This window comes from Aplidium turbinatum, chromosome 11 (genome assembly GCF_918807975.1).
Source record: "Aplidium turbinatum chromosome 11, kaAplTurb1.1, whole genome shotgun sequence".
Lineage (NCBI taxonomy): Eukaryota > Metazoa > Chordata > Ascidiacea > Aplousobranchia > Polyclinidae > Aplidium > Aplidium turbinatum.
In genome coordinates this window covers 22,127,688-22,152,517 of record NC_137482.1, presented here as the reverse complement: position 1 = coordinate 22,152,517, position 24,830 = coordinate 22,127,688, and the positions used below count along the sequence as shown (strand labels likewise).

General features: G+C 37.6%; 2 protein-coding genes across 2 annotated transcripts; both read left to right on the top strand.

Moving 5' to 3' along the window:
- Positions 1–2,254: 2,254 nt before the first annotated feature.
- LOC145779838 (b(0,+)-type amino acid transporter 1-like) lies at positions 2,255–15,531 on the top strand. Its single transcript, XM_082591494.1, has 5 exons — positions 2,255–2,785; positions 10,868–11,258; positions 13,384–13,571; positions 13,726–13,932; positions 14,477–15,531. The coding sequence occupies exons 1-5, from the start codon at positions 2,279–2,281 to the stop codon at positions 14,711–14,713; spliced, it is 1,530 nt and encodes a 509-aa protein (XP_082447620.1). The 5' UTR covers positions 2,255–2,278; the 3' UTR covers positions 14,714–15,531.
- On the top strand, positions 6,126–8,102 carry LOC145779633 (putative L-type amino acid transporter 1-like protein MLAS). The gene is made up of 4 exons (XM_082591269.1): positions 6,126–6,629; positions 7,593–7,650; positions 7,699–7,843; positions 8,069–8,102. The coding sequence occupies exons 1-4, from the start codon at positions 6,126–6,128 to the stop codon at positions 8,100–8,102; spliced, it is 741 nt and encodes a 246-aa protein (XP_082447395.1).
- Positions 15,532–24,830: the final 9,299 nt, after the last annotated feature.

Sequence of the window (24,830 nt, the reverse complement as noted above, 5' to 3'; positions counted from 1 at the left end):
TACCTTGTTTGGATTGGTCAGCGGAGAAAGAGGAAAAGGTCGTCCCAAAACAAAATGGCTTGATACAATGACGAATGACAGCGGGACGATCATAGAAGAGCTGAAGTAGGTTGCGGAGAATGGAGAGACGTAGATGAAAAAGATCTATAGAGTGACCGAGAGTCAACATCGACTGAACGGATGATAAAGTTCACTGATGGTGAATGGATTTTCATGAATGGGAATTTGCGTATGTATTGTTGTTATTGGTTTGTCATCTTGATAATTTGGTTTTCGCTCAAGACTTTACTGAAGTGGTCAGACCATTGGGTGAGTTTATCTTTGTGATTGTTGTTATTCAATTTTTCTTTTTTGTTGTTTTATACTGTAGTAACTTATTTCATTAACGGCATGCTATGCTAGTATTACTTATTTTTAACATGCTGCACTTTGAATATGAGTAATTTTTCGTTTGGTATATGGTTCTTGCTTTTGCTTGTACATTTTTGTTGCTTATTTTTTTGCTTTTATTATAACATCATTGTATTGTTTCGAGTTTGCTTTGGTTGTTTCGTATGCTTGCTTCACATGTTTTCTTTTGGAGATTATCTCTTCATTTTTCCATGGTGCATTCTTTCTTGTTATTATAATTTTAGGTAGTACATCTTCAGCGGCTTTGTGAGGTGCTTTTGTCATTGACTCATAAATAAAATGAGCACATTGTTCATTATCCAAAGCATCCAACTTCATAGCTGTTTTGTACTTCTCTAAATTTTTCTCTGATTTTCAAGTCGTTTATGGCAGTCCAGCTTAATTTTGTTTTCTTTTTCGACTGTCTGTGTGTTCGAAAACTCAAGCGAATTTTTGCTGTGACCATTCGATGGTCAGCATTATATGGGAGGGTGATGTGGTAAGATTCGCAGTCTATAGCACGGTTTTTCCATTTTTATTAATAAGAATGTAATCTAGTTGAGCTTTGTAGCCATTTGGATAAGTGAAAGTTTGAATTTTACTTATTTTCTTTTAAAATCTGGTGTTAATGGCTATAATAGAGAATATCAAGAGAGCATTGTCTATTTTCGTTGGTCTCTTACGTATAACAATTTATGTGTTCTGGGAAAATTTTTGCATCGAAATCACCAGCAACAATAGTTACATCGTGAGCTGGATTTTCGTCTATCGTATTGCTCAAGGTTTCATAGAAATCTTCAGTTTCATTGTTTGGGGATGCATTGGTTGGGCTGTAGCAATTCAGAATAGTCGTTGCTGGGTTTCTATGAAGTGTTACATTATTAAGAATTCTTGAATATATGGATGCTACATTGTGTATGGTCCTGAGCGCCATGGGACTTAGCAGCATTCCAATGCCTCCAATTGTAGTGTTTCCCGAGTTCTTGATTGCAGAACTTGAGATAATCTGCGCGACGAGTGATGCGGCATGAGGTCTGGTTTGTTAAACTTTTCATGGTGTTTTTCAGTTGCTGAATTTTTTACTTGTGGGCGCAACTCCTACTGGTTGTGGATGGCCTTGACTCTTAATGGGCTTTTCCGCCTTTTAGCAGTTTTTTTACTCCTGCTGGGATACCACATGCCCTCCTCATCCAAGTAATTAGGTGGGGGTGCCAGTTTAGTTGCTGGCTATCTGTAATATGATTACATTGAAATCATTGATGTGATTATACTGAAGCTGTCTTTCAAACAATCTCATTATATCTGGGTTTCAAAATCAAAGTAACCTTCTCCTAGATCAAGTATAGTTTAGCCTGGGGCCAAATGGTTCTCAGCTACTATGCATCGCAGTGTACGAGTCTTGGTGGTGGAGAGACTCTGTATTGACGGAGGAAGCTTATGCATACGAGTTGCTCCTTTCACTAACTAGCAAGCCAACGGCAGTGGAAGTCTGTTTTACTAGCGCCGCCTCTCATCTACACGCATTACACCAGCCTGTGCCAGACTGACACTAACTAGCTGATAAACTGGCAGTTGGTACAGCTTTCGCACCAACCCTCCTTACTTAGGCTCACCTATACTTTACTCCAGTCTATGTGTTGTAGGTTACCGCGGTGTGCAAGAGATACTAACAATTTATTGCTTCGGTAAACAGCGTGCAAATGGCTCTTTGCAATAATACAACTCTTTTGACAAATGTGGTGATGGTAATAATTGAAACGTGATGTTTGCTAAAGAACAACAAAGATTGCGAGAGAGTTGAAAAGAACTTTAAATTGCAGCTCTTGCATGAATGCAGACACAATGCTAGGTTGAAGTCGTGAATACGTGTTTATCAATCCTAAGCAGCATGTCGCGGCGATCAAGTATTGTTGCACAACAATCAGTTGTTGATAAAACTGAACATCCAGTAGCTTCTACCATCACTGAGAGTGATGTTGATTCTCAAGGTGAGGAGAAAGGCTTTGAATTAAAAAAGAAAATTGGTCTTCTTGGAAGTATCGCTGTAATTTCTGGGATAATGGTTGGATCTGGTATCTTTGCTTCTCCAGTGGGAGTCTTAGCTGGAACTAATAGCAGTGTTGGTATGAGTTTAGTTCTGTGGGCATCTTGTGGGATCATTGCTGGAATGGGGGCACTTTGTTACTGCGAGCTCGCATCAGCTATCCACGAATCTGGTGGAGACTATACCTATTTGCACAAATCATATTTTCCTGTTGTGGCTTTCACATTTGCTTGGACTTCTGCACTTATATCAAAAAATGCTGGAAATGCAGCAACAGCTGTTACTTTTGGATCATATTTAGTAGCGCCATTTTATGTTGGAGATTGCAAACCACCGGATTTAGTTGTAAAAGTAAGTAACAATTTATTCTACTTTATAATGTTGCTTTAGCTTTTTTAAAATCATTACTGAGTTAGCTCAAAATTGCCTGAATGTAGACTAAGCACATAAACATTTATGGGAGACCAAAAATCAGCTTATTGAAAAACGCAAAAAGCTTCAATTTTTGTTAAGATTTTTACCAAGCAAGGATGATAGCATTTGTAAACCCAGTCTAGGCATAGCCTATTATTTGGCATACTTCATCAGATCATTTAACCGTTTGCCCTGTGGGGAGGAGAGAGAGGTGGGGGCTTGGTACTTTTCAAAGCAATATCACTAAATAACTGCGCGATCAACATCTTTAAAATTTTTTGACTTTTTCTAAAAGTTATTCAAGCATTTATTCCGCTTTAAATGACGTTGCTATGGTCAATTAGTTTTAGAGATATGACACGTTTTTCATAACATACTCTAATATATTTTTTAGCTTGCTACTAGTTAGTTTTTTTGTTTTCCAATTATACGGGTTAATAGAGTTCGCCTACTGAGCGCCGCTGTGCGTAGAACTGCGACGCTGATATCTCATGAGTTGGCTTTGTTGTAAAGCATTCAACCGTAATGATTCCGCCTTTTATTTGCAAACTCGAGTTTTGAGTTGCTTGTGCTTTGATTAATCTTTTAATTACATTTGAGTTTCTTTGAAATTATCAGAGAGCATACTGTAGTTATATTTTATTTATAAGCCATACTGAAAAAGATGTCATTTTACATTGTTTTCTATGGCCAATACATTTTGTTTCTAACTTATAACAAGGAGCAGCAAAAAATTTCTTGACAAAACTCAATTTATTTCATAAAACAAACGGACTAATATAGTGAGCTATTTGATCCTTCGCGATGTTATCAATTATATAGTTTCTATCAGATGGAAGCTGTTCAAACTATTTTTTTTTAAATTATGGCTTGTTCAAGAATCTAATACCATAGAGAAATAAAACATAGTAACTTTAGCGGGTTTAACATACTTTATTTCACACAAAATATAACATAATTAAAATAAAATAAACTCAAACGTTTTCGACACGTACGTGTGTCCTCATCAGGAATTAAATCTGCAATACATAAAATGAAAAATTGTAAGATAAATTTGACTTTGCACTGTAACGACACTCTGGACTCAAAGCACAAACTGAACGACACTCTGGACTTTTGAGTCCAGAGTGTCGTTACAGTTACAGTAATACAGTGCATCGTCAAATTTATCTTACGATTTTTCATTTTATGTATTGCAGATTTAATTCCTGATGAGGACACACGTACGTGTCGAAAACGTTTGAGTTTATTTTATTTTAATTATGTTATATTTTGTGTGAAATAAAGTATGTTAAACCCGCTAAAGTTACTATGTTTTATTTCTCTATGGTTCAACAAAGCAAACTCTCTACCAAAGCTTTAAGAATGTAATACTTTGCAAATATAGGCTACTTCATTTTTGTGTTTTTACCTCGACTTTTTCGCAAGCAAGACTTTACACAAAACAACTTCAGTGTGAGCTTACCCATTGCAATGTTTACACATTGGGAACAGCAATCACTTTGTTTCAAATCAGCAGATCACTTTTTGTCATTGGTTCAACGTCTGCAGACGTTTGAACCAGTATAAAACAAAATTGGTTTACTGGGTCTTTGAATCGGAAAACCATCTTATTTATGTTGTTTGTGCGTAGTCTATCAGCCAGCAGCAGTTTGCGCGCCTTTTGTTTTTAGGTGTGTATCAATTACAAAAGATTGACTTTTGCAGTAACGCCGTCAACCGCAAACTAAATCTAAAATGCTATTTCAAAATTTGAAGAGAAAGAGATCTTCTACTGCGTAAGAAATAGCTTGCCACAAAATGCACGTCCAACAAATTAGAAAGAAATGTACTACAATGATATCTTGCAAATCTAATTGAAGTTGCCAACATAAAAAAGCCATTTCAATCATTCAAACACAAACGCGCATTTTTAAAATATCAATAACCGTCAATTTGGCAGAAGGAAAAAGTAAAAAAAAAACTTTAGTGATTTTGTTTTGTACGACAATAGCAATCACCCTAAAATAGCATTTTTTTGCACGATTAAATACCTTGCTAAATGTTTTTATTTTTTGTATCGTTATGCCACAACTTTGAGTTTGTTACATAAAACGGATCTTCCATTTGGCAATGTACAAACGACCTCTTCTATAGCCTACCAATACGATTTAACTAAAATATTATTATCACTACACTTTATCAAAACTGTTTGCAAAATTATTCCATTCGAAGGAAAGTAATCATAGTTGGTAAGTATGGAAACATATCACTTTTGTAAAGCATCGTGACATAGTTTATCAGTCAGGAGTTTGAGACGCTTTTTGTTTTTGGAGTACTCCTATCGAAACAAGTAACTGCCTTTGCATAGGTTGTTGTTCAAATGGCATGTGACATCATTACTTTACTGTTCTGTGTTCAACCGCTATAGTACTTCAAAATACAAAGTGTTTTGTGATATAACCAGATTGGACAGTGTGAGTTTGAAAAGAAAACTGAACTAAACACAATTGACACAAATAAAATGTTTACTAAAGCTCATTGCTTGATTTAATGCTGATATCAAGTGATGACAGTACGTTAGAAAACGTGTAGACTATAACATGTGGTTCAAAAATAACGATCTCATTCTCTGCAAATGTTGAGACAAAGCAAAAGATTTTCACAATGCCTCCAGCATAACAATAAGCAAACGCAGGTCGGACGCCAATTACGGTTTCATTGCATGAAGCGTGGACAATGTCAACGCATAAAAGATTAAAATCGAACACAATAAAATTGGCCGATCACACTCAACTATCAAGTGCTGTAATTAAGAAGCGATTTCTCAAGTCGAACAAAAAATACAACCAACCATCAAATAATTTGATTTTTCAAGTTGTGCTGTTGAACAAATTGCAAAAAATTTTCGATGCTGTGTTGTCAGATAAATTATCTGCACCATGTGAAAATTTGATTGATAAATTTTGCGTAGTTTTTGAGTTACACGAGCTCAAAGTGCTAGTGTCCGCAGGTCAACTGACCAAAAAACGTCACAGGAAATAGGGTTAAACTTCGCTTTATACCTATTGTTTACAATAAGTTACGCTGCTTCGGTAAACAGCGTGCAAACGGCTCTTTGCAATACTACAACTCTTTTGACCAATGTGGTGATGGCAATAATTGAAACGTGATGTTTGCTAAAGAACAACAAAGATTGCGAGAGAGTTGAAAAGAACTTTAAATTGCAGCTCTTTCGTAAATGCAGACACAATGCTAGGTTGAAGTCGTGAATACGTGTTTATCAATCCTAAGCAGCATGTCGCGGCGATCAAATGTTGTTGCATCATCAGTTGTTGATAAAACTGAACATCCAGTAGCTCCTACCATCACTGAGAGTGATGTTGATTCTCAAGGTGAGGAGAAAGGCTTTGAATTAAAAAAGAAAATTGGTCTTCTTGGAAGTATCGCTGTAATTGCTGGGACAATGGTTGGATCTGGTATTTTTGCTTCTCCAGTGGGAGTCTTAGCTGGAACTAATAGCAGTGTTGGTATGAGTTTAGTTCTGTGGGCATCTTGTGGGATCATTGCTGGAATGGGGGCACTTTGTTACTGCGAGCTCGCGTCAGCTATTCACGAATCTGGTGGAGAATATGCCTATTTGCACAAATCATATTTTCCTGTTGTGGCTTTCACATTTGTTTGGACTTCTGCTCTTATATCAAGAAACGCTGGAAATGCAGCAACAGCTGTTACTTTCGGATCATATTTAGTAGCGCCATTTTATGTTGGAGATTGCAAACCACCGGATTTAGTTGTAAAAGTAAGCAACGACTTATTCTATTTTATAATGTTACTTTAGCTTTTTTAAAATCCTTACCGAGTTACGGTAGTTCAAAATTGCCTGAATGTGGGAAAATAAACATTGAGCTAAACGTTGCACGCCTCAAAATCATGCTTGGATTTAAGTCTAAACACTGCAGTGTTAAAGACATACAAAAGAACTTTGACCCTTTAGTCCTCAAAAATGGATACTTTTTGAATTGAAAGATCTTCACTTTCCTTCATCCGTTATTGAAATTTGTACTCTTTTCTGAGAAATGACGTGGAGCTGTTTTTTTTGGTGTTTTGGATCAGCATGGCATTGACTTTAAGCTTTTCGCATAACTTTGTATCAAACATACCTTGAAATCGTTAGTTTACAAACTTAAATGCTACTCGCTGACACATGTGGTTTAGTTCTTGATGAAACTTCCTATTTGTGATGTGTCCTCAAAACTAGACATTGGGTAACGTGCTCGAGACAGCTCAAGATGCTACATGCATTAGAATACAGTGCCATAAAAGAAGTTTTACTTGGAATCCTTATTTGTAATGTCAGCTGCATTGCCGAGTGGCAAGAGCCCTGGAACGACACTCGAAAGGGCGCCGGTTCAACACCGCTCAAGAGTATACGACTGTATCTTTGGCAAAACACTTAAAAGCATGCCTGAAAGTGGTCACGGAGATTGGCTTACGACAAACAAAATTTTTTTGTTAAGAGTTTCGTGCATTATTTGATTTGTTTGAACATAATTTTTTATCAGAAAGAGGTAGACCACTTCCTCCTCCTTCAGATGATGTGCATGAAGCAAAGTTTGAAAAAAGTGAATCTGTAATGATTTGGTTGATTGATTATTTTCAATGAAACAAGCATAAAGCGTTTTTGAGAGAAATATATTTTGTTTGCGAGAATTGATGATAAAGCTACATCTACAAATATTTATGCTGTTGCAATCACACGCAGAAATATGACCAGAAAGTGCCCTATATCAAAAGAAGTGGACCTGAAAAAGAAAGGAAAGGTGAAATGGATTTTGTGTGTTATTTAAAAAAGCGGTGAACGTACGCAGCTGGTTGGACAGAAAACGAATATGGATGTGGTCAAACTATTGTGAGATTCAACCACATTGAAGCTGAATATAACAAGCTCATGGGAGTGGACAAGGATGACATGATGCTTGCTCTTTATCGGAACAAATATCGCACAAGGAATGGGTATTTAAAAATATTTTTTTACTTGTGCAATGTTACCATTTTACATGCATGTTATGTATGCAAGCAAATCGGAGGCACAACATCATTGTAAGATTTCACTGTGGATATAGTGATATGCTTGATGAGTGGATGCTCTACTATCCAAAGTGATATCGAATTGTTTTGATGTGTCAACAACACCGCATCTTTCTCAAAGATCAATTTAATTCAATTTATTTTTCTTAGTTGGAACGCAAAAGAAACGATATTGTGGAAATGAAATGCAACAACAAAACCAACGAAAAAAAAAGGTTGCAAAACCGTAATGGTTTAGGCCGTGCATGTGTAGGAGTTTTCATGGTATGTGTATCGATGAATATATTTAGCCTCGGCCACCAAACCTGATACTTGAAACAAGTAGCCTAGATGAATTGGTTGAAAAAATCAGTCGTCTCCTCATTCCTAAAGGAACTGGAGTGCCAATTGTTGAAGCAATGTGGGAACGACTGAACTTAAAAATTATCACAAAAACAAACTGCAACATAGGCTATAGGCCTACATAATAATATTGAAGTTAAAAAATAGACTTATAAAACAAGGAAGACATAATAATATTGAAGTTAAGAAATAGACTTATAAAACAAGGAAGACCATTTACAAATTTCATACAGAAATGAAGTGTTCGCAGCAACGACAATGAGTAGACTACAAATCACTATCCGTATAACATGTTCCTTGGAATCTGATAGGACAGATTTTACCACTAGCCAATGTAGATGGTAGAGAATGCAATCAGTGGTGAAATGCCTGGGTGCAAGAGAAAATCCTGGTTTATGCTGTCCAAGTGTCAGTTATGTATGTATGTGTCATAGGTGCTTCAGATTGCTTTATCAACTATTATGTAAACAAATGCTCTGCTTAGCTGAATTGTGTTTATCTGTGTTCACAAAGAGAAATGCTTTAAATGTTGACATAAGTTTCATGCTGTTTCTTTTTTATAGCGTTTATAAACAAATAAAAGCTTTACCAATGTAGTTTTACAATGAAAAAATTACGGTACTTTAGCCTTACACAACAACTGTTTACATAAATGGATAACTTCTAACTTATTTATTTCGATAAATTTTGTCATTGTAAAAGTTAAATCTTGTCATAAAACTTCTTTTATGGCACTGTATTCTAATGCATGTAACATCTTGAGCGGTCTCGAGCACGTTACCCAATGTCTAGTTTTGAGGACACATCACAAATAGGAAGTTTTATCAAGAACTAAAGTACATGTGTCAGCGAGTAGCATTTAAGTTTATAAACTAGTGATTTCAATGCGTGTTTAAGTGTGTTTTACTTGATCAAGCATGTTTATGTGAACGATAAATGCCAGGAAACTGCCACATCAGGCACTAAAGAGTTAATCTAGGGATTGTAGATCATAGGGATGCGAAACCACATCCGCTTTTGGCTTATCCGCAGTTCTAAAATGGTAACGTTTTTTTATGATTTACAAACAATGTACTTTTTATGAGTTATATAAGAGAGGTGAAGTTGGTTTTAAAGTAATTTAAGGTTTTTAGTTGAAGGCAAGCCAGCAGCCAAGCGAAAAAAATATCAAATTGGCAATTGACCCTTCTAATTAACAGTGGAGTTGCTCGTCCCAGAATGTAGACCTACTGTCTTTGCATACAGTGGTGAAAGTAGAATATATTTTGTTACCGGAACGATCCCAGAATTTATCAATCACGTTTCGAAATTTCAGCAATCAAAGCTACTTGTGGCAGTGCTTAAGTCCTAAGCCAATAGCTTCCGCAGCGCCAAGCAGACGGCAATTCGGTTATTTAAGCCAAAATTTGACAACCGTGTATGCGTCAAACCGATCTGCTTTTTCCATTTGAATCTACACAGGTTAACGATTTGCTTCAACTTTGAAATCAAATTGAAATCAACTTTTTGGTGCATGAACAACAACATTGTTTTTAGGGTAAGTTTGGGTCGCTAAGTTTGAAAATGGGGTCCATTTTCCCGTGTCAAATTTGTTTTTTTGACTGCAGCCATCACACGCGGATGGCCGCAGTGAAAATATCAGACTTGATAAAGGAAAACGGGCTTCATTTTTGGATTTCCCACTCTCGAAAACTCCCAAAACTCCCTTATTTTTGTTGCACCAAAATTGTATTATTCAAAACAAAATTTGATAACTGTGTAAGCGTCAAACTGATTTGCCTCTTCTATCTAAGTCTACTCTATATAATCACCTGTCCATTAGGGAAACCTATTGTATTTAAATGCTGCCTACAATCTCTACGAGAAGTTGAACCTAAACTTCTTGTCAACTAGGTCTCAATGCGGAACTTCCCGTTTTGTGACCGAAAGATTAATTGTTGAATCTTGCATTTACCCCAAGTGCGATGGATAAACGTTTAAAATTTTCAAATAAACAATTGAAATTAACTTGGCAGTATTTTTGACAAAGCCTATGACTAAAAACTGATGCCAAATAGCCTACGTTGGATCGTTGACGGATCTATTCTCAAAAAAGTTGCAATGCGTTTCGTGTTGATTTCAATGGCAAGATCAAGCAAATCTTTTTCTTTCAATACAAGACCATGACAAAACAAATAGAAACCAAATTTATTTTCAAGACATTCTATATCAGGCCATTGCCCTAAGAGGGTCTCATAATTAGAATTCATTATTATAATTAGTCTATACTCATAATTAGTCTATACTCATAACTCATAATTAGTCTCATAATGAGAGAAATCGAGGACTATAGTCGAGGGCGACCACTCCGCAATCGACGGCATGCCTAATTTAAGTGTCTTGTCAAAGACACAATCACATGCTCTTGAGCGGTGTCGAACAGGCGCCCTATCGAACTTCGAACCACGGCACTCACCACTCGGATATGCAGCACGTAGAATATGCACCCTATAGTAGGCTATGTAGCATAATAACCTCATAAATATTACGTTTAAAGGCTCTATGTACGTTTGCAAAACAACAAAAACTTTGTCTTTTTTAACTATTATGATAATCTTTTTATTTTAGTGTGCTGCCGCTGTTGGTGTTATCTTCCTACATGTTGTATCGTACGTCAATGTCAAAGCCGCTACAAAAGTTCAAAGCATTTTAGCTATAGCGAAATTCATTGGAATGGGCATCATCATTGTAGGTGGTATGGTGCGTTTAGGACTTGCAGATCCTGTCGGTCTCAACAACCTACAACACGCTTTCAAAGCAGAAGATCTAGCTGGTCTTGGTTTCACACAAATTGGCTTGGCCTTCTATCAGGGACTTTGGGCATTTGATGGCTGGAATAACTTGAACTACATCTCGGAAGAAGTGAAGAATTCAAAAAGGACTGTCCCACTAGCAATATTGATTTCTGTTCCCCTGGTGACGACCTTTTATTTACTTGTCAACATCGGCTATTTTTCAGGTAGGGTAACACTGCAAACTTGCTAGAAGGCTTATAATTGAGTTTATTTATTATTTATTTGCATTAGACTAATGGGTCCATATTTACGACCAAACATGCAAAACCAAAAGCAAGCAATACATTTAATGATCACATTCACAATAACTCAGTTGAACAGACGACGCTGTCGCTGGGAATTATTCAATGATTAAATTGCGAATGACACCATATAAGTGCGTACGCCGACACCAATTTACAACAATTAACAAAAACCAATAATACAAAAACCGCGACTAAACTAAACCGCTCAAGTTCAAAAGGATCAAACCACAATTTGTTTAACCAACCGTAAACGCAATAGTTTCTCGCCAAATAGACATTTGGTTGGTTTTGAATTTATAACTAATACCTTTATACTTTTGTGGCAGTTTTCTTCGCTGTGTGTTTTTCATTAGAACTGTTTCACAAGTTTTGCTATCTTTCTGGACTTCAGTGAGCAATTCTGCGTCGAGTGGTGTAAACTTCTGTTTGGTGGAGAGTTGTGTTCTTTAGTTGTAAAATTTTTCCTGGCGATTAAACGTTGACCTATCGCACAATGCAATCTTCTTCTCGTTATCTATGTCAGCTTCTCTTAACCGGCGCACTGGTGCCCCATGGAAAATTGCTGGGTGCGCCCCAAGGAGATTGAAAAATTATTTTAAAAAAAATTGTTTTATTTTTAAAGTTAGTGTGTGCCAGTTCTTATTAACATTTTGCTGTTTTCAGACTGTATGAGTTTAGTATGCTTTTAGTTTCGTTTTGCTGGGTAGTCAGTTTATTACATGGTGTGATATTTTGTTGAAGTCAGATCCAATCTTTTTTTAACCAAAGGTTGTGTGGTGTTTTCATAATTTGAAATTATACATTAAAGGCTAAGGCTTATTGTTTTACAACTTTTTTTTTCTTTCTCTTTCGGCTTATCGCATTGAGCATACAATACTTTAAAGATAATAGTCCTACAATTATGAGGCTTACGTCATAAAAACGTACAATCAATTCAAGAAGAATATAACTTAGTATACAAGAAAAAAGAAATCAGAGGTCTGCAGTAGGTTACATTTGCGCCCTGACGTAAATAAAAGATAAAAAAGACTGATCTTAGTCTCCTATACAAGTATACAACCTACATTTCTTAAAAAACCCTGTTCCTTCATTGTGAAAAGCTTTAAAAAAAAATTTGTCTGTGTGTTTGAGGCTTGAATTACAGCAAAGCAATGTTCAACCAATAGCTCTTCCTTAGCTTTTAATGTACGTTTTTATTAGGCTTATTTGATTTAATTGATCGTAAGTGCGGCCATTCGTCGTTGTTAATATGTATTTTTTTGATGTTTTAACAAAATTATTATATCCAGAAGTGAGGCACAAACTACTTTGAAAGTAGCGCGTAGAAGTAGCGGTAGCGCGTCAAATTTCATCGACCGATAGCTGTAGCGCCGCTCTTTTGGCGCATTCAGAGGTAGGCACAAACTACTTTGAATGTAGCGCGCTACCACTACAGTACGCCAAAAAAGCGGCGCTACCGCTTCAGTCGTTGAAATTGGGCATGCTACCGCTACTTTTGTTCTAAACTAGCACTGGAAAGCTCTATGCAAGTAGGCTAGTTTGTGAAACTGACCTTTCGGCTAGTTTTTCAAACTGACTTTGACAACAAATGATATCATCATTCAGTAGGCTACCACATTTCCTGACAACATTTCAACATCGTTTTGAAAAACAAGTTCTAGGTGAAAGTTTATTTTTATTCTCCAGTGTTTCCATAAAGAATCTCTAAATACGATTCATTTTTTTCACTTAAAATTGGAAAGTGGCAGGTAGCGGAAGTACGACTGAAGCAAATGTAGCGCCTCTCCGCTACCGCTGCATTCGGGAAAAAAGTAGCGTCCCCAGCGTTAATAACAATAACGCTAACAAAAATGTAGCGCCGCTAGCGGCATCGTCATCAAAGAAGTAGCACGCTGGTAGCGGTATTATTATTTATTTGCGTCAGACAAAGCTGTTCCATATCCAAAACAAAACAACGAGATTACAAAAGTAGCGTGCTACTGCCCACTTTTGATCATATTCTGTAATGTTTTTAATGAGGTTAATAAGTTTCAATCATTGACAGTGCTTACCCCACAAGCTATGCTGGAATCTGACGCAGTTGCAGTAACCTGGGGCTACAGAGTATTGGGTGAAGCTGGGTGGCTAATGTCTGTGGCTGTTTGTCTATCTACGCTGGGGTCTATGAATGGGTCATACCTGACTGGAGGTCGGTTACCATTTGTTGCTGCGAGAAGGGGGCACTTTCCAAAGGTATGCTTTGAATTACTGCCAGCAAAACAAACAAGTAATCCTTAATGTATGCGAGTATTTAAAAGTTTTAGGCTAAGATGTAGTCCGTTTAAAAATAGTAGTGGATTATGTTTCCAGCCTATAAAGTCTTCTGACAATTGTGATGTATTTTCAGATTTTATCCATGGCAACAGTGACGTTTGTCACTCCGGGTCCATCTTTGATACTAACTTGTGGCTTGACTTTGGTGTTTCTCATTCCAAACAACTTTGATACCCTAGTAAACGCTTTCAGTTTTACCGCTTGGCTTTTCTATGGGTTGGTTTTTGCCGGAGTCATCGTCCTAAGATTTACAAATCCCGACATGCCGAGATTGTTCAAAGTAGGCCAATAGGCCTACAATTAACTTCTCAGTGTGTTATTAATTTTGAGGGGTTTTAGATTTTTGCCTTTCCAAAATCGTACTGTCTTACACTTTCTATAGTATTGATGGCGAAAAGGGGATAAGAAAAAGTCCATTTTGAAATTTACTTCACTTCTTTGCTTCGTTTTAACCTTCAATTTGTCACTAGCGAGATTTTTCCGCCCCGGTGAGAATTATTTGGTCGTTCTCTCACAATGCAGGCTGACAAAGCGCATTGACATGACAAACATGCATCAGTAAAAATGATTGCACAGTTCTGTTGGACACTATGGTTTAATAAATCTATGGTAACGGTTGAGCCTGTTACTGCATTTTTTTCCAATTTGGCCAATGCCTAAAGTTTATAGGTTTATTCATTTTTTAGCATTTGATATTTTTTTAAGAATACTAACATTGTGGAAATGTTGAATTATTTTATAGTTTTAACATCTTTGTAAGTTTTGTTATTTTATGAAACTGGAATTAAAAAGGTGAAACATTCAATGCGCTGTTTTATTTTTAGGTTCCATTAGTCATTCCTGTCATCACTGTAGTGATAGCTGCATATCTCGTGATAGCTCCGTTGGTTGACAATCCTGACATAATCATCTTGTATGCAGCTGTGTTCATGTTATGCGGACCTATTGTGTATTTTATATTGATTTACAAAAAAGTGAGAATTCCTGGAGTGGACTGCTTGACCATTATCATCCAACAATTGTTAGATGTTGCACCTACCGATTGGAAAAATCTGAAATAAAAAAGAGTCTTAAAGGGATAGCTACTAAAGAAAAAACCTGACTTGGCAATCGTACACGTTCTTTGTGTTTAATATGCTACCATAAAACAATTTTCAATAAAATTTTGCCCCATTGCGGTCTGATCAGCATTCCGCGAGTGCTTTTGTTAGAGCTTTCAAAACGGGAATGGGCGTGAGCAGCGAAGCGTGCGACTGTACAGTCTACGTCACTATAGACTAGCAATCAGCTGATCGAGCAATTGTTGTTACTGCGGGCGATTTAACTGTAGGCTATGTATGTATATATGTATGTAGGCTACCTACATCAAAACATCAGATTTCAACATCAAAACATCAGACAGTTTGCTCAAAACATCAAATGTGGTAACGTGGCCTTTGTTATTGCTGTCGATAGTGACGTATTCTCGAGCAGTGTTTCCACTTTTTGGTCATTTTGAAAAAATTAAAAATGAATGAAACATTAGACTTTGGGCCTCGCCAGTGCCATTGAAAACAAATTTTTTTTGGTAATTTTTTTTGAAATGTATTTCTTGAATGTTCAGTTTACGCATTTTAATGCTTAATTTCCGTTTGAATATTTCATTTAGTATGCCTTTAAACAACAAACAATTGCACGAGAAGGCTTTTATGGCAGCTACAATTTCATCTTTGTGTAGGCTATAGTTATGGCCTTATTGCTGTAAAGTGTAAACCGTTTACTTTGTTAAAACAATAAGCCATAATCTGATAGCTTTTAGGCCTTAACAATGTGTTTGTGATGAAGCATATGTTGATTTTAACCCTTTGTTTGCCATGGTGCGTTTTTTTATGAAACAAATTGCGATTTTTTGCATGCAGTCTAGTTATGATCTCAAATACTTAGCTGCAAAATGATTTTGCTGTGCATCCAAGGTAACCGGGGAAACTTTGCAATGGAACTCACAAGTCCGACAGGTATGCAACGCACTTCAAAAAGAGCTCACCATTCAGCTGTCACCTAGTGCAGAGCTTTCCAAACTTTTTTGCTCGCGACTCCTTTTTATCTCCTAAAATTTTTCGCGACCCTTTACGGTTAGCCTAAAAAGGAAAAACAATGCAAAATATAGGTTTGTGATAACTTAGGCCTATTCATTTAAAGGTTTAATTTAAAAACAAGCCATCCGTACTCAAAACCTACTACTTTCCTACTTGTAGCCTGCTGGAAACAAATCCAAAAAGTGAACATACTGTATTTATTCAATGTGATGGGTGCGACTGCTCTCTGCTACAAAGCAAGTCTAGCCGTCGTTCGATATTTGTCAATAGGCGGTTTCAATGTTACTTACGCTGGAACGGTATTTTATCAACGTTGAAAACACCGACACGCATGTAATATACTTGGAGATTAACGGCAGGAGTGCAGATACTGCTAAGCCATATAGGCTAATGGTGAATATTCCGCTCTAACGTTCGGCTAAGCCAAAAAGTGTGAAACTTTTTTCCAGAAAATTCAAGCCACAACTTAGTCAAAAAATAGATCGACAAATTTTTCCTGAGATTTGAAAGAGGGTGCTTGTTAGTTTACTTTGTTTTTGCATTGCAAAGGAGTTTTGGATGCAATCTAAATTGGTAATGTCCAATTCTAGAAAAAAATACTTTTTAAACTCTTTCAACAGTCTTAACAAGTGTCGATAACCAGAGGCTTAATAACGTTTGATTCCATGCCATTGTTAGCAACAAAACATTGTTTTCAGTATAGGCCTAAATGAGAATACTTCAAATGAATCATTTTCAATCTTTTATTTTTAGATGTTTAATTTTTTGATGAACGCTCCAACTTTAGATTTCAATGTAAAAACATAGATTTTTTCTCCTTGGAAGGACAAATTAAATTCGTAACCTTTTTTCAAGCAAACCTGACAAATAGTATAATTTGAAAAGCCTTTTCAAAAACGTCTTTTCATAAACGGCGCACAATAAAGTCTAAACTTTTTTTCCGTTGGAAAAATTACGAATTGATTTTTTAACACTAATAACTTTTTATAGCATTAGCTTTAGTTATGAAATCCACGTTTACAATGCAGCAAAGAGCAGGGTTGCCAGACTGAAATTTGCAAAAAAGGCCAAACTCACCAAGAAAAAAGGCCAACTTAAGGCCAAATAGGTAGAAAAAAGGCCAAAAATAAGCCAAACTCAAACAAGATAAAATAAGCATTGTAATAACGGTTTCCAGACCATAAAAAGGTCTTAATGCAAAATAATACAAAAAAAAAAGACCAAAACAAGGAAAATATTAGATAAAAAAGGCTAAATGGATATTAACTGTTTATATTAAACATAATGAAATATACATAATTACATATATTTAACAAATGTACTTATATTTTATTGGATTATTGAAGAATTTCTTCTAAACAGTTGGTTTATTCATTTTCTGATGAAATATAAAAATTCTCACTGTTGTGCAATTCAATCATATTTAGGGTGCACTTGAAGTTTTTGCAACACATTTTTTGGTCCAACAGGTGAGAACGAATTCAATCAATCAATCAAGTTTATTTCGGCATAGCTCCACATTCATTTTCAAAGTACACATCAGGAGATATAACAAATCGCTTTTTTTGATATGGAAACTACACCATGGAGGCACCGAAAAAACCATGCGGTTATCTAAGTCAAGGGGCCCCCAAAAAATTCTAATGACAACTTTCAATAGTTGAATTTGTGTTCTGTTTCTAGGCTTTGTTTTTACAGCAGTAACTAGTGAAAATGTTACCATGATAGGCTACTTCACCACATCACCAATGTGATCAATTGAGCGAATAGATGCATGGCACGCTATGGTTAAACTAACATCCATTTCTGCTATTTTTTCTGAATCAGTGACTTCATGGACAAATTTAGTCAGAGAACTTTAAGAGGAGTTTGGTATTTTATTTAGGTGTTTCTTGGTTTTTTTCATGTGTAGAAATGTTGCTTAGCTTTGGCAATATATTCACCTTGCTGTCCTTGCACATTATACACAGTAGGCTACTCGGCTGGCAAGCCGGCGGTTGTGTTAGGTTAGACTACCGATCGATCGAAACGTGAACAGTTGAACACGTTACGTTTCTGTATAGGCTACCTACTTTTGAACGTTGACATTATAATTCCAAAATAATATCTATAATATTCATATTTATCGATATTTTCCGACGTACCAGATTTTAATAAATTGTAGCAAAAATAATTCTGAAATTAGCTCAAAAGGTAGCAAGTATAAAAGGACTGTAGCGGATGAGTTTTAATCCGCTACAGTGGTGACATCTGGCACCACTGGCTGCCTTGGCGGGTGGTAACGACTAGAACATCAAACAATTAAGGCGAAAGAGCCACGCAGCTTGAATCCTATCTTTGTCATGAGTTACCAAGGGGGGTGGGGGGACTTGGGGGTGGGGCTACCTGGGACTGGTATATAAGTTCCCCCACCCCCATTGGTAACTCATGACAAAGACAGGACTCAATGGACATGGCTCTTTCGCCTTAGTTGTGTGATGTTCTAGTCGTTACCTTAGCGGGTCAGCGCAGTCTGACTCGGCGCCGGCATCACAATACGACTATTAAACAATCATAGAACATGTATTGAACAATGGTGAATATGGTTTCATCCGGTAAGGTTACGATATATGAGAAATATTGATTCAGTGGCCTAGCCAAGGGGGGGAGGGTTGGGGCTTACAACCCTCAGACCCACCGCCGCTGGTTCGTCAAAACCCCTCCCTTTCAAAATTCCTGGCTACGCTACTGTATTGATTATTATGCATTTTGAAGAGTAAATTTTAAAAAAGGCCAAATTTAAGGCCAAATCTAGAAAAAGGCCAAACGTATAATTTCTAAGGCCAACACACTTTAAAAAAGGCCAAATTCGAGAAATTTGGCCTTAAAAAGGCCAATCTGGCCACCCTGGCAAAGAGGGTTTTAAACTCCTATTTTATATTTCACTACCGTACATAAATGTACAAAATACGGTAGGCTGCAGGTAGCCCAGAGCCACTATATACATCAGTGGTTCTCAACCTTTTTGTTGTCAAGGACAGTGGCGGCTGGTGAGCTGTGAAAGTGGTGGTGCTGCGGACGGGCGCAGCCCGGCCGCGTCTTCGCGGAAGGCGAGTTAAACGGCAGAGGGTCTGGGGGGCCTCTCCCAGAAAATTTTTGAAAAATGACACTTAATTTGGTGCATTTTGTGCGCATCTTCAGCCCTAAATTGTAATGAAAAGTTAAGATAAAACTTTCGCATTAAGTCTAGTGCATTTTGAGCGTTAAGATAAAAACAAAGTTATTGATTTGTCAAGGACCGTATGAGTCCCAGCTGGCTGCCAGACAACCTTCAACTGAGTTAGTGATGGTGCCTGCTCTTCTGGTACTTTATAAAAAATTGCTGAAAAAGAGTCATCTGCCAAACTCACTGTCTCACTGCAGCCCAAACGTTTAGCCTACTCAGAAAGCTGCGTATTAATTTTTTCTGTGATAGTTGTTTGGTGCCATCGTTCTGCATTGTTTCAATAATCTATTGGTGCTTTTCAGTTGTTTTAGGAATGATAAACCGACTGATACTTTCAACTTATTCATCCACGTACTTGTTTAAATTATTAGGTTTGGTGGCCGTGCTTAATTGTATTTATCGACAAGGCCTATGAGAGGGGGTACGGAGAGTACCGCGTACCCGTGAGGGCCCAGGACTGTGATTGCTGGGGGGCTCAAAATTGTGATTTTGTAGTTTACGCACAAAAATGTTTGGTTAAAACCATTTTAAATGACTAGACTCAAGCATAAAAGTTGTTATTCTTTAGTCCTGGGGAGGGCCCGTAATGTAGAAAAAGGACTCGGAATGGTAATTGAATGCATTGCACGCAAATTAGGGGCCCAAAGTGGTGATTGAATGCTTAACGTGCAAAAATGTTTTGTTAAAAGCATCCTAAATTAAATCATTAAAGTTGGTTATTCTCCTATCCATGGGGGGAGGCATAGTGTAGCAAAAGCAGGTTTGAGAAAAACCCGAATTTAAAAAAAAAGCTATTTGAATAAGGTAGTTTCACGCTTATTTCACTTCAATTTCGGAGCAGAAGCCGGAGTGAATACTTTCGGAGCAGGAGCGCAGCCGGAATAAAAAAAAGGACTTCGTTCACTTCTGCTAGGCATTTGGTGAATGCAAAAGTTAATGAAGAAAGGTTATTGGTCAAATGATTAATTTGATTAGCCTATGTTTTAACAAGATGTTATGTTTGAGCCTTGGTAGAGAGCTTGACTTGTTGTTCCAGATACATAGCCTATAACACTCAGTAACGTTAATGGATTTAACATTTTTTATTAAACACACAAAAAATGAAAAAAAAAACGACTAATTCCAACGTTTTCAACACCGCATAGTGTCCTCATCAGGAATAATTATAGGCTACATCTAAGAGAAATAAATAAATGAATTTGAAAATTTTATATTAAAGATGTAGCCTACAAGCGACACCTCTCACCAGCACCATCAACAACTGACACACGAATTCAATGCAGGATACACAAATTGGTGAGGGACAGATCACATGATATGCACAGCACAAAACACTAAATAATAGTTTTATTGCAGACTGATACTATTATTGCGCACAGATGTCCAATTCTGCAGTAAAATGTTGTATGGTGTGCAATATGCCTAAGCAAGTATCACGCGTTTTGCCCAAGACAAAGGGGGCCCGGAGTGAGAGGGGGGTCCGGAATGACTCTTCGTACCCCTAGTGAAAATTTTTCTCAGAGGCCCTGTTTATCGATACATATACCTGAGACATGGATCTTTGCATGCACGTTCAAACCATTACGGTTTGGCCACCTTTACCTTTTGTTGCTGTATTTTATTTCTTCAAAACCATTTCTTCTGTATTACGATAAAAGAAAAATGAATGGAACTGGTGAATTGGCTGGAGCCAATATTGTGACAAAAAGCGTTGCTAAACACTTATACAAAGTATTGTTCTGCAAGTAATATAGGTTGGGGAATCGCCAAACAGAATTAATTATACCAAATAGGTTCCCAAATAGCCAATTATCCCAAATAGCCAAACCCCAAATATGTAGCCAAACATCTTTGAAAATCGGCAATTTTTTTGAATTTGGCAATAAAATCGTCAATGTGGCAACCCAAGGCGCATTGTTCCAGACAGCGCCAAAACGACGAACGTTGCTGTTGCCAGACTGACAAACTACGTCATTGTCACGTGAGTTCGACTTGGTTGGTTTGCTTTTATAACGCTTGCGCTTCGGTGCACGGAAAATCGCAGCGCCACACAGAGCAAAATCAAAGCGGTCAAGCTTGAGTGGAAGTCATGTGACAACGAGGTAGTTTCCCTTTCTGAGAAGGCGTTTCCAGTCAACAAAGCAAAAAAGTTGGAAAGGTCTGCTAACTTTAACAACTTTAATAAATATTAAGAAAAATCACGACGTCTTTTACATTTCTTATTACGGGCAGAATGAGCCAAAAAATTGGTGGAGCTGCAGCGCCACAGCACCATTAGGGGAGAACCTCCATCATTGGGACGATTCTACAATAGGACACTTGGTCTCCCACGCTTGGTTGATCAAGCGAGCACAACGTATATGACGAATTTCAATGCGCCATGTAGTCAAAAGCTTGTACCAACAGTGGGATCCTTCAATTTGCATGCATGGCTGGTTTGTTAAAGAAAGTGTGTTTTTTGATACCCAAAGTAAATAAAGACAGGTCACTTGTCTTGAAGATATTTTTCTACATACTTGGCGAAGCAGGTTGAAAAAACATGGTAGCATAGTCTATATGTCTGGCAGTTCTTAAGACAAAACGTTGTTGTCAGTGACGTAGTATTTAAGAAATTAGCTGATTTTTTTTTGCATTTGCGGATGGCATCTTACAATGGGACAGCAGGTCTTGCCCATCAATGGGACACTGTAAATCAACTCGACTTATTCGTAAAAAGGGAAACACAGATCCTTTAACTATGTAAACTGCTGTTGAAAAAGCAATACAAACCGGAAAAAATAGACCTGTAGCAAGAGAATTTGACATACCAAGCCAAACATTGAAAAACGCATACAAAGAGCCCAAGCAAATAATGATCTTAAAAGCAATCTAAGTTTTCAACCTCATTATGGTGTCAAAAAGATTTTGCATGATGAAGTTGAGAAAAATTTAGAAAACTTTAATAATGCACTACAGTAGCCTAAATATAATCAATAACAAAGTGAATATCAAGTTTATAATATGCATTTACACGGATAATAAATTGTGTCCCATTGCTAAAAATTGCCTGTCCCAATGGTGGAGCCAGATTCAACAATGGGACGTTTTGAGTAACTTTAAAAAATTGCGCGTTATTGCTAAACCACTGGAGATAATGAAATTAAATCAAGTGTTATTTGAAAAAGTGTTGTAAAAAAAAGCACTGCATTTCGTTACAAAATTTAAAAAAATTAGCAAACGCAAAATTTGTCCCATTGATGGAGGTTCTCCCCTACACGAGCCGCCACTGGTCACGGACCCCTTTAGACAAATTATTAATTCTGCGGACCCCTACCTACATTTTACCTGAAACTCAATTAACATAGGCTACTATCGACTATTATAATAAATAATAAGTATGCTACTCAACTACTGTACTGTGTCATATTGCATTGCAGGCCCGTAGCCAGACATTTTCAAGGGGGGGTTCCCAAATCCAAAAATATGGACCTTTTGGTAACACTTTCTTCTTTGTGTGTCCCTAAGCAATCAAAACATAGGAAGTGGCAATACGTAATATATAGGCCAGCAAACAAAACAAACTTCAAATTGTCAACATTACAAAAACGAAATAAATAAATAAATAGGCTGCAAACAATTTTCACATTAACAATAGCATATCTACATGGGCGCCGGAAGCGGGAGGCAGAGGGTGCGGATGCCCTTTAAGGTCATGTAAGCTACTGCACATTTTGCAATATAACAATTTCTGCTATTCGCTTTTCGCCTAAATTGTCTACGATATGCGAGGTTCTAAACCAGGGTTTCGCAAATTGTGGGTTGCGACCCAAATTTGGATCGCGAGACCATCCACAGTGGGTCGCAAAAGGGGTTAAACTTACTATAAATATAGCTTGTATGTCAAAATAAATACAATCATATACTCTTTGACGCACTGAGTTTCGTCTTTCCACCTAAAACATCGGGAAGCTGATCGTGAGCTACATGTTCAGAACAATGGAAAACCTCTGTCCTTCCGCCCCGAACCAAAATATGTTAGGGTGACACTAGACAGATCGCTCACATACCACCACCATTTGGTGTCACTGCGCAAGAAACTGACATTCCGCGCTGGGCTACTCAAGCGCCTGGCAGGCTCCAGCTGGGGGGCGAGAGCTGAAACTTTTCCTATCGCAGCCTAACAGCCTTAGCCCTTGTCTACTCTTCATCAGAGTACTGTGCAGTGTGCACCTGTTTGGTGCTGCAGTGCTCACTGCCACAACATCGACACAGCTATAAATAGCGCCTTGCGCACAGTGACTGGATGCCTGCGTCCCACACCATTGGACAATCTCCCCATTCTCGCTGGCATCCAACCCGCTGATCTTCGTCGTGAAGAAGTCACTCTTTCTCTCAGTTGACGAGCACTGGAGCCTAACCATCTTCTCTACCACAAGATCTCGGCTCTCCAAATGAGCACCTCTGTCGACTGAAATCAAGACACCCATTCGTGCCAGCAGCTCAACTTCTGATCAACGAAGCTTATGAACAAAAGATCTACGCCGACACATGCTCCATAGGCCTGACACTACAAAGACAGGCATAGGTGCGCCTCTACAGTCTTCGTACCGGCGTCGGGCGCAGACCGCAGACCACGTCATCAATGACTGTAGAACGGAGTGGAAGGTCTGCGCGTCTTGGATGATGAAACCAAAGACTGGCTGCTCTCTAGTAGCCTTCCAGTGTAGTCCTGGAACATCGTGAATCTGGGGTGGTAAAAGAAAAGATTCTTGGCCCAAAAAGTTCACACGACGACGACCACAGTTAGTAGGTCCACTCGCTTATTAAGCCAAATTTGGTCCATTTTTTTTTTGTCCATTGTTCTTTTTTCTTTAAGCTTTTTCTTTGTCTCTTTTTCTTTTTTTCTTTAAGCCAAATTTGGTCCACTCGCTTTTTAAGCCAAATTGGGTCCGCGCCAACAAGTATTTGCGGACCCTGTTCCAAACAAGCAACAATATATTAACATGTTTATTCAGAACTATCTGGAAGGTTTCAGCTGATCATAGGTAGCTGATCCTGTGATCGTATGTACACTACAACTTCTCCAAAATGTGGACCTTTTCGGCTCAAGGAGGGGTTCCCGGGAACCTTGAGAACCCCCCTGGCTACGGGCCTGCATTGCCGCTATGATTCCTGCGGCAAATATTAGATTAAACAGTTGCTTAAATAAGAAAATGAATAAATTGCTCAAGAAATGTCAGCAGTATTTGAATATTAAGGTGACTGAAAGTGCCATGTCGAAACTTTTTCAACGTAAGCAAATTTAATGAGAGGGCTATTGTTGCCTTTCCTGAACTAAACGACTGAACTGTGCTTGAGTTTTTGACAATGCAACACGCATGCCATTTTCAACGTCCAGGCGATTTCGATGTTTAGTTTTTATTGTAACAAGAGCTGACAATCCGGCCTAGCAAAAGAAAGTGTTTATGAATCGTAACAAAATAACAATAGCTTGCTTTGCCAAGAATGGTTAGGTTTGCAGTTGTGAGCACCAAAATTCTTCCACAGTTTTTGAATGAAATTCAATGCGTAATAACTCTTTTGATCTCAAATCAAGTAGGCTAGGTCATCTTTACTGAGATCGTTATCGCTAATGTTGCTCAAGTCAAAAAGAAAAGAAATTCGAATCCATGTTTCAACTTCGTGCGGCAGGTGTTCTAAATTAAAATAACGTTGAAATGAGATTTGCAGAGTTTTCAAGTGTGCGCAAAATTTTTCTCTCATAGCGATCAAAAGAGTACATTTTTTTTAGTTTCATCCATCAAGATAAGATCTTCTAACATTGGAAAGTTAGCGTAATTACCTGCTTCCAATCTGCGTTTCCAAACCGGCTACTTGGCTAAAAACGCTTTCAGTTTTTCAGCTGCATCAATTATTGTC

Excerpts from the sequence above, each read along its gene's own strand:
- LOC145779838 (XM_082591494.1), top strand. The coding sequence starts at position 2,279 with ATGTCGCGGCGATCAAGTATTGTTGCACAACAATCAGTTGTTGATAAA. Across the intron at positions 2,786-10,867 it reads CACCGGATTTAGTTGTAAAA|TGTGCTGCCGCTGTTGGTGT; the intron begins GTAAGTAACAAT and ends TTTTTATTTTAG. Across the intron at positions 13,572-13,725 it reads GAAGGGGGCACTTTCCAAAG|ATTTTATCCATGGCAACAGT; the intron begins GTATGCTTTGAA and ends ATGTATTTTCAG.
- LOC145779633 (XM_082591269.1), top strand. The coding sequence starts at position 6,126 with ATGTCGCGGCGATCAAATGTTGTTGCATCATCAGTTGTTGATAAAACT. Across the intron at positions 6,630-7,592 it reads CACCGGATTTAGTTGTAAAA|AAATATGACCAGAAAGTGCC; the intron begins GTAAGCAACGAC and ends AATCACACGCAG. Across the intron at positions 7,844-8,068 it reads AAATATCGCACAAGGAATGG|TTGGAACGCAAAAGAAACGA; the intron begins GTATTTAAAAAT and ends TATTTTTCTTAG.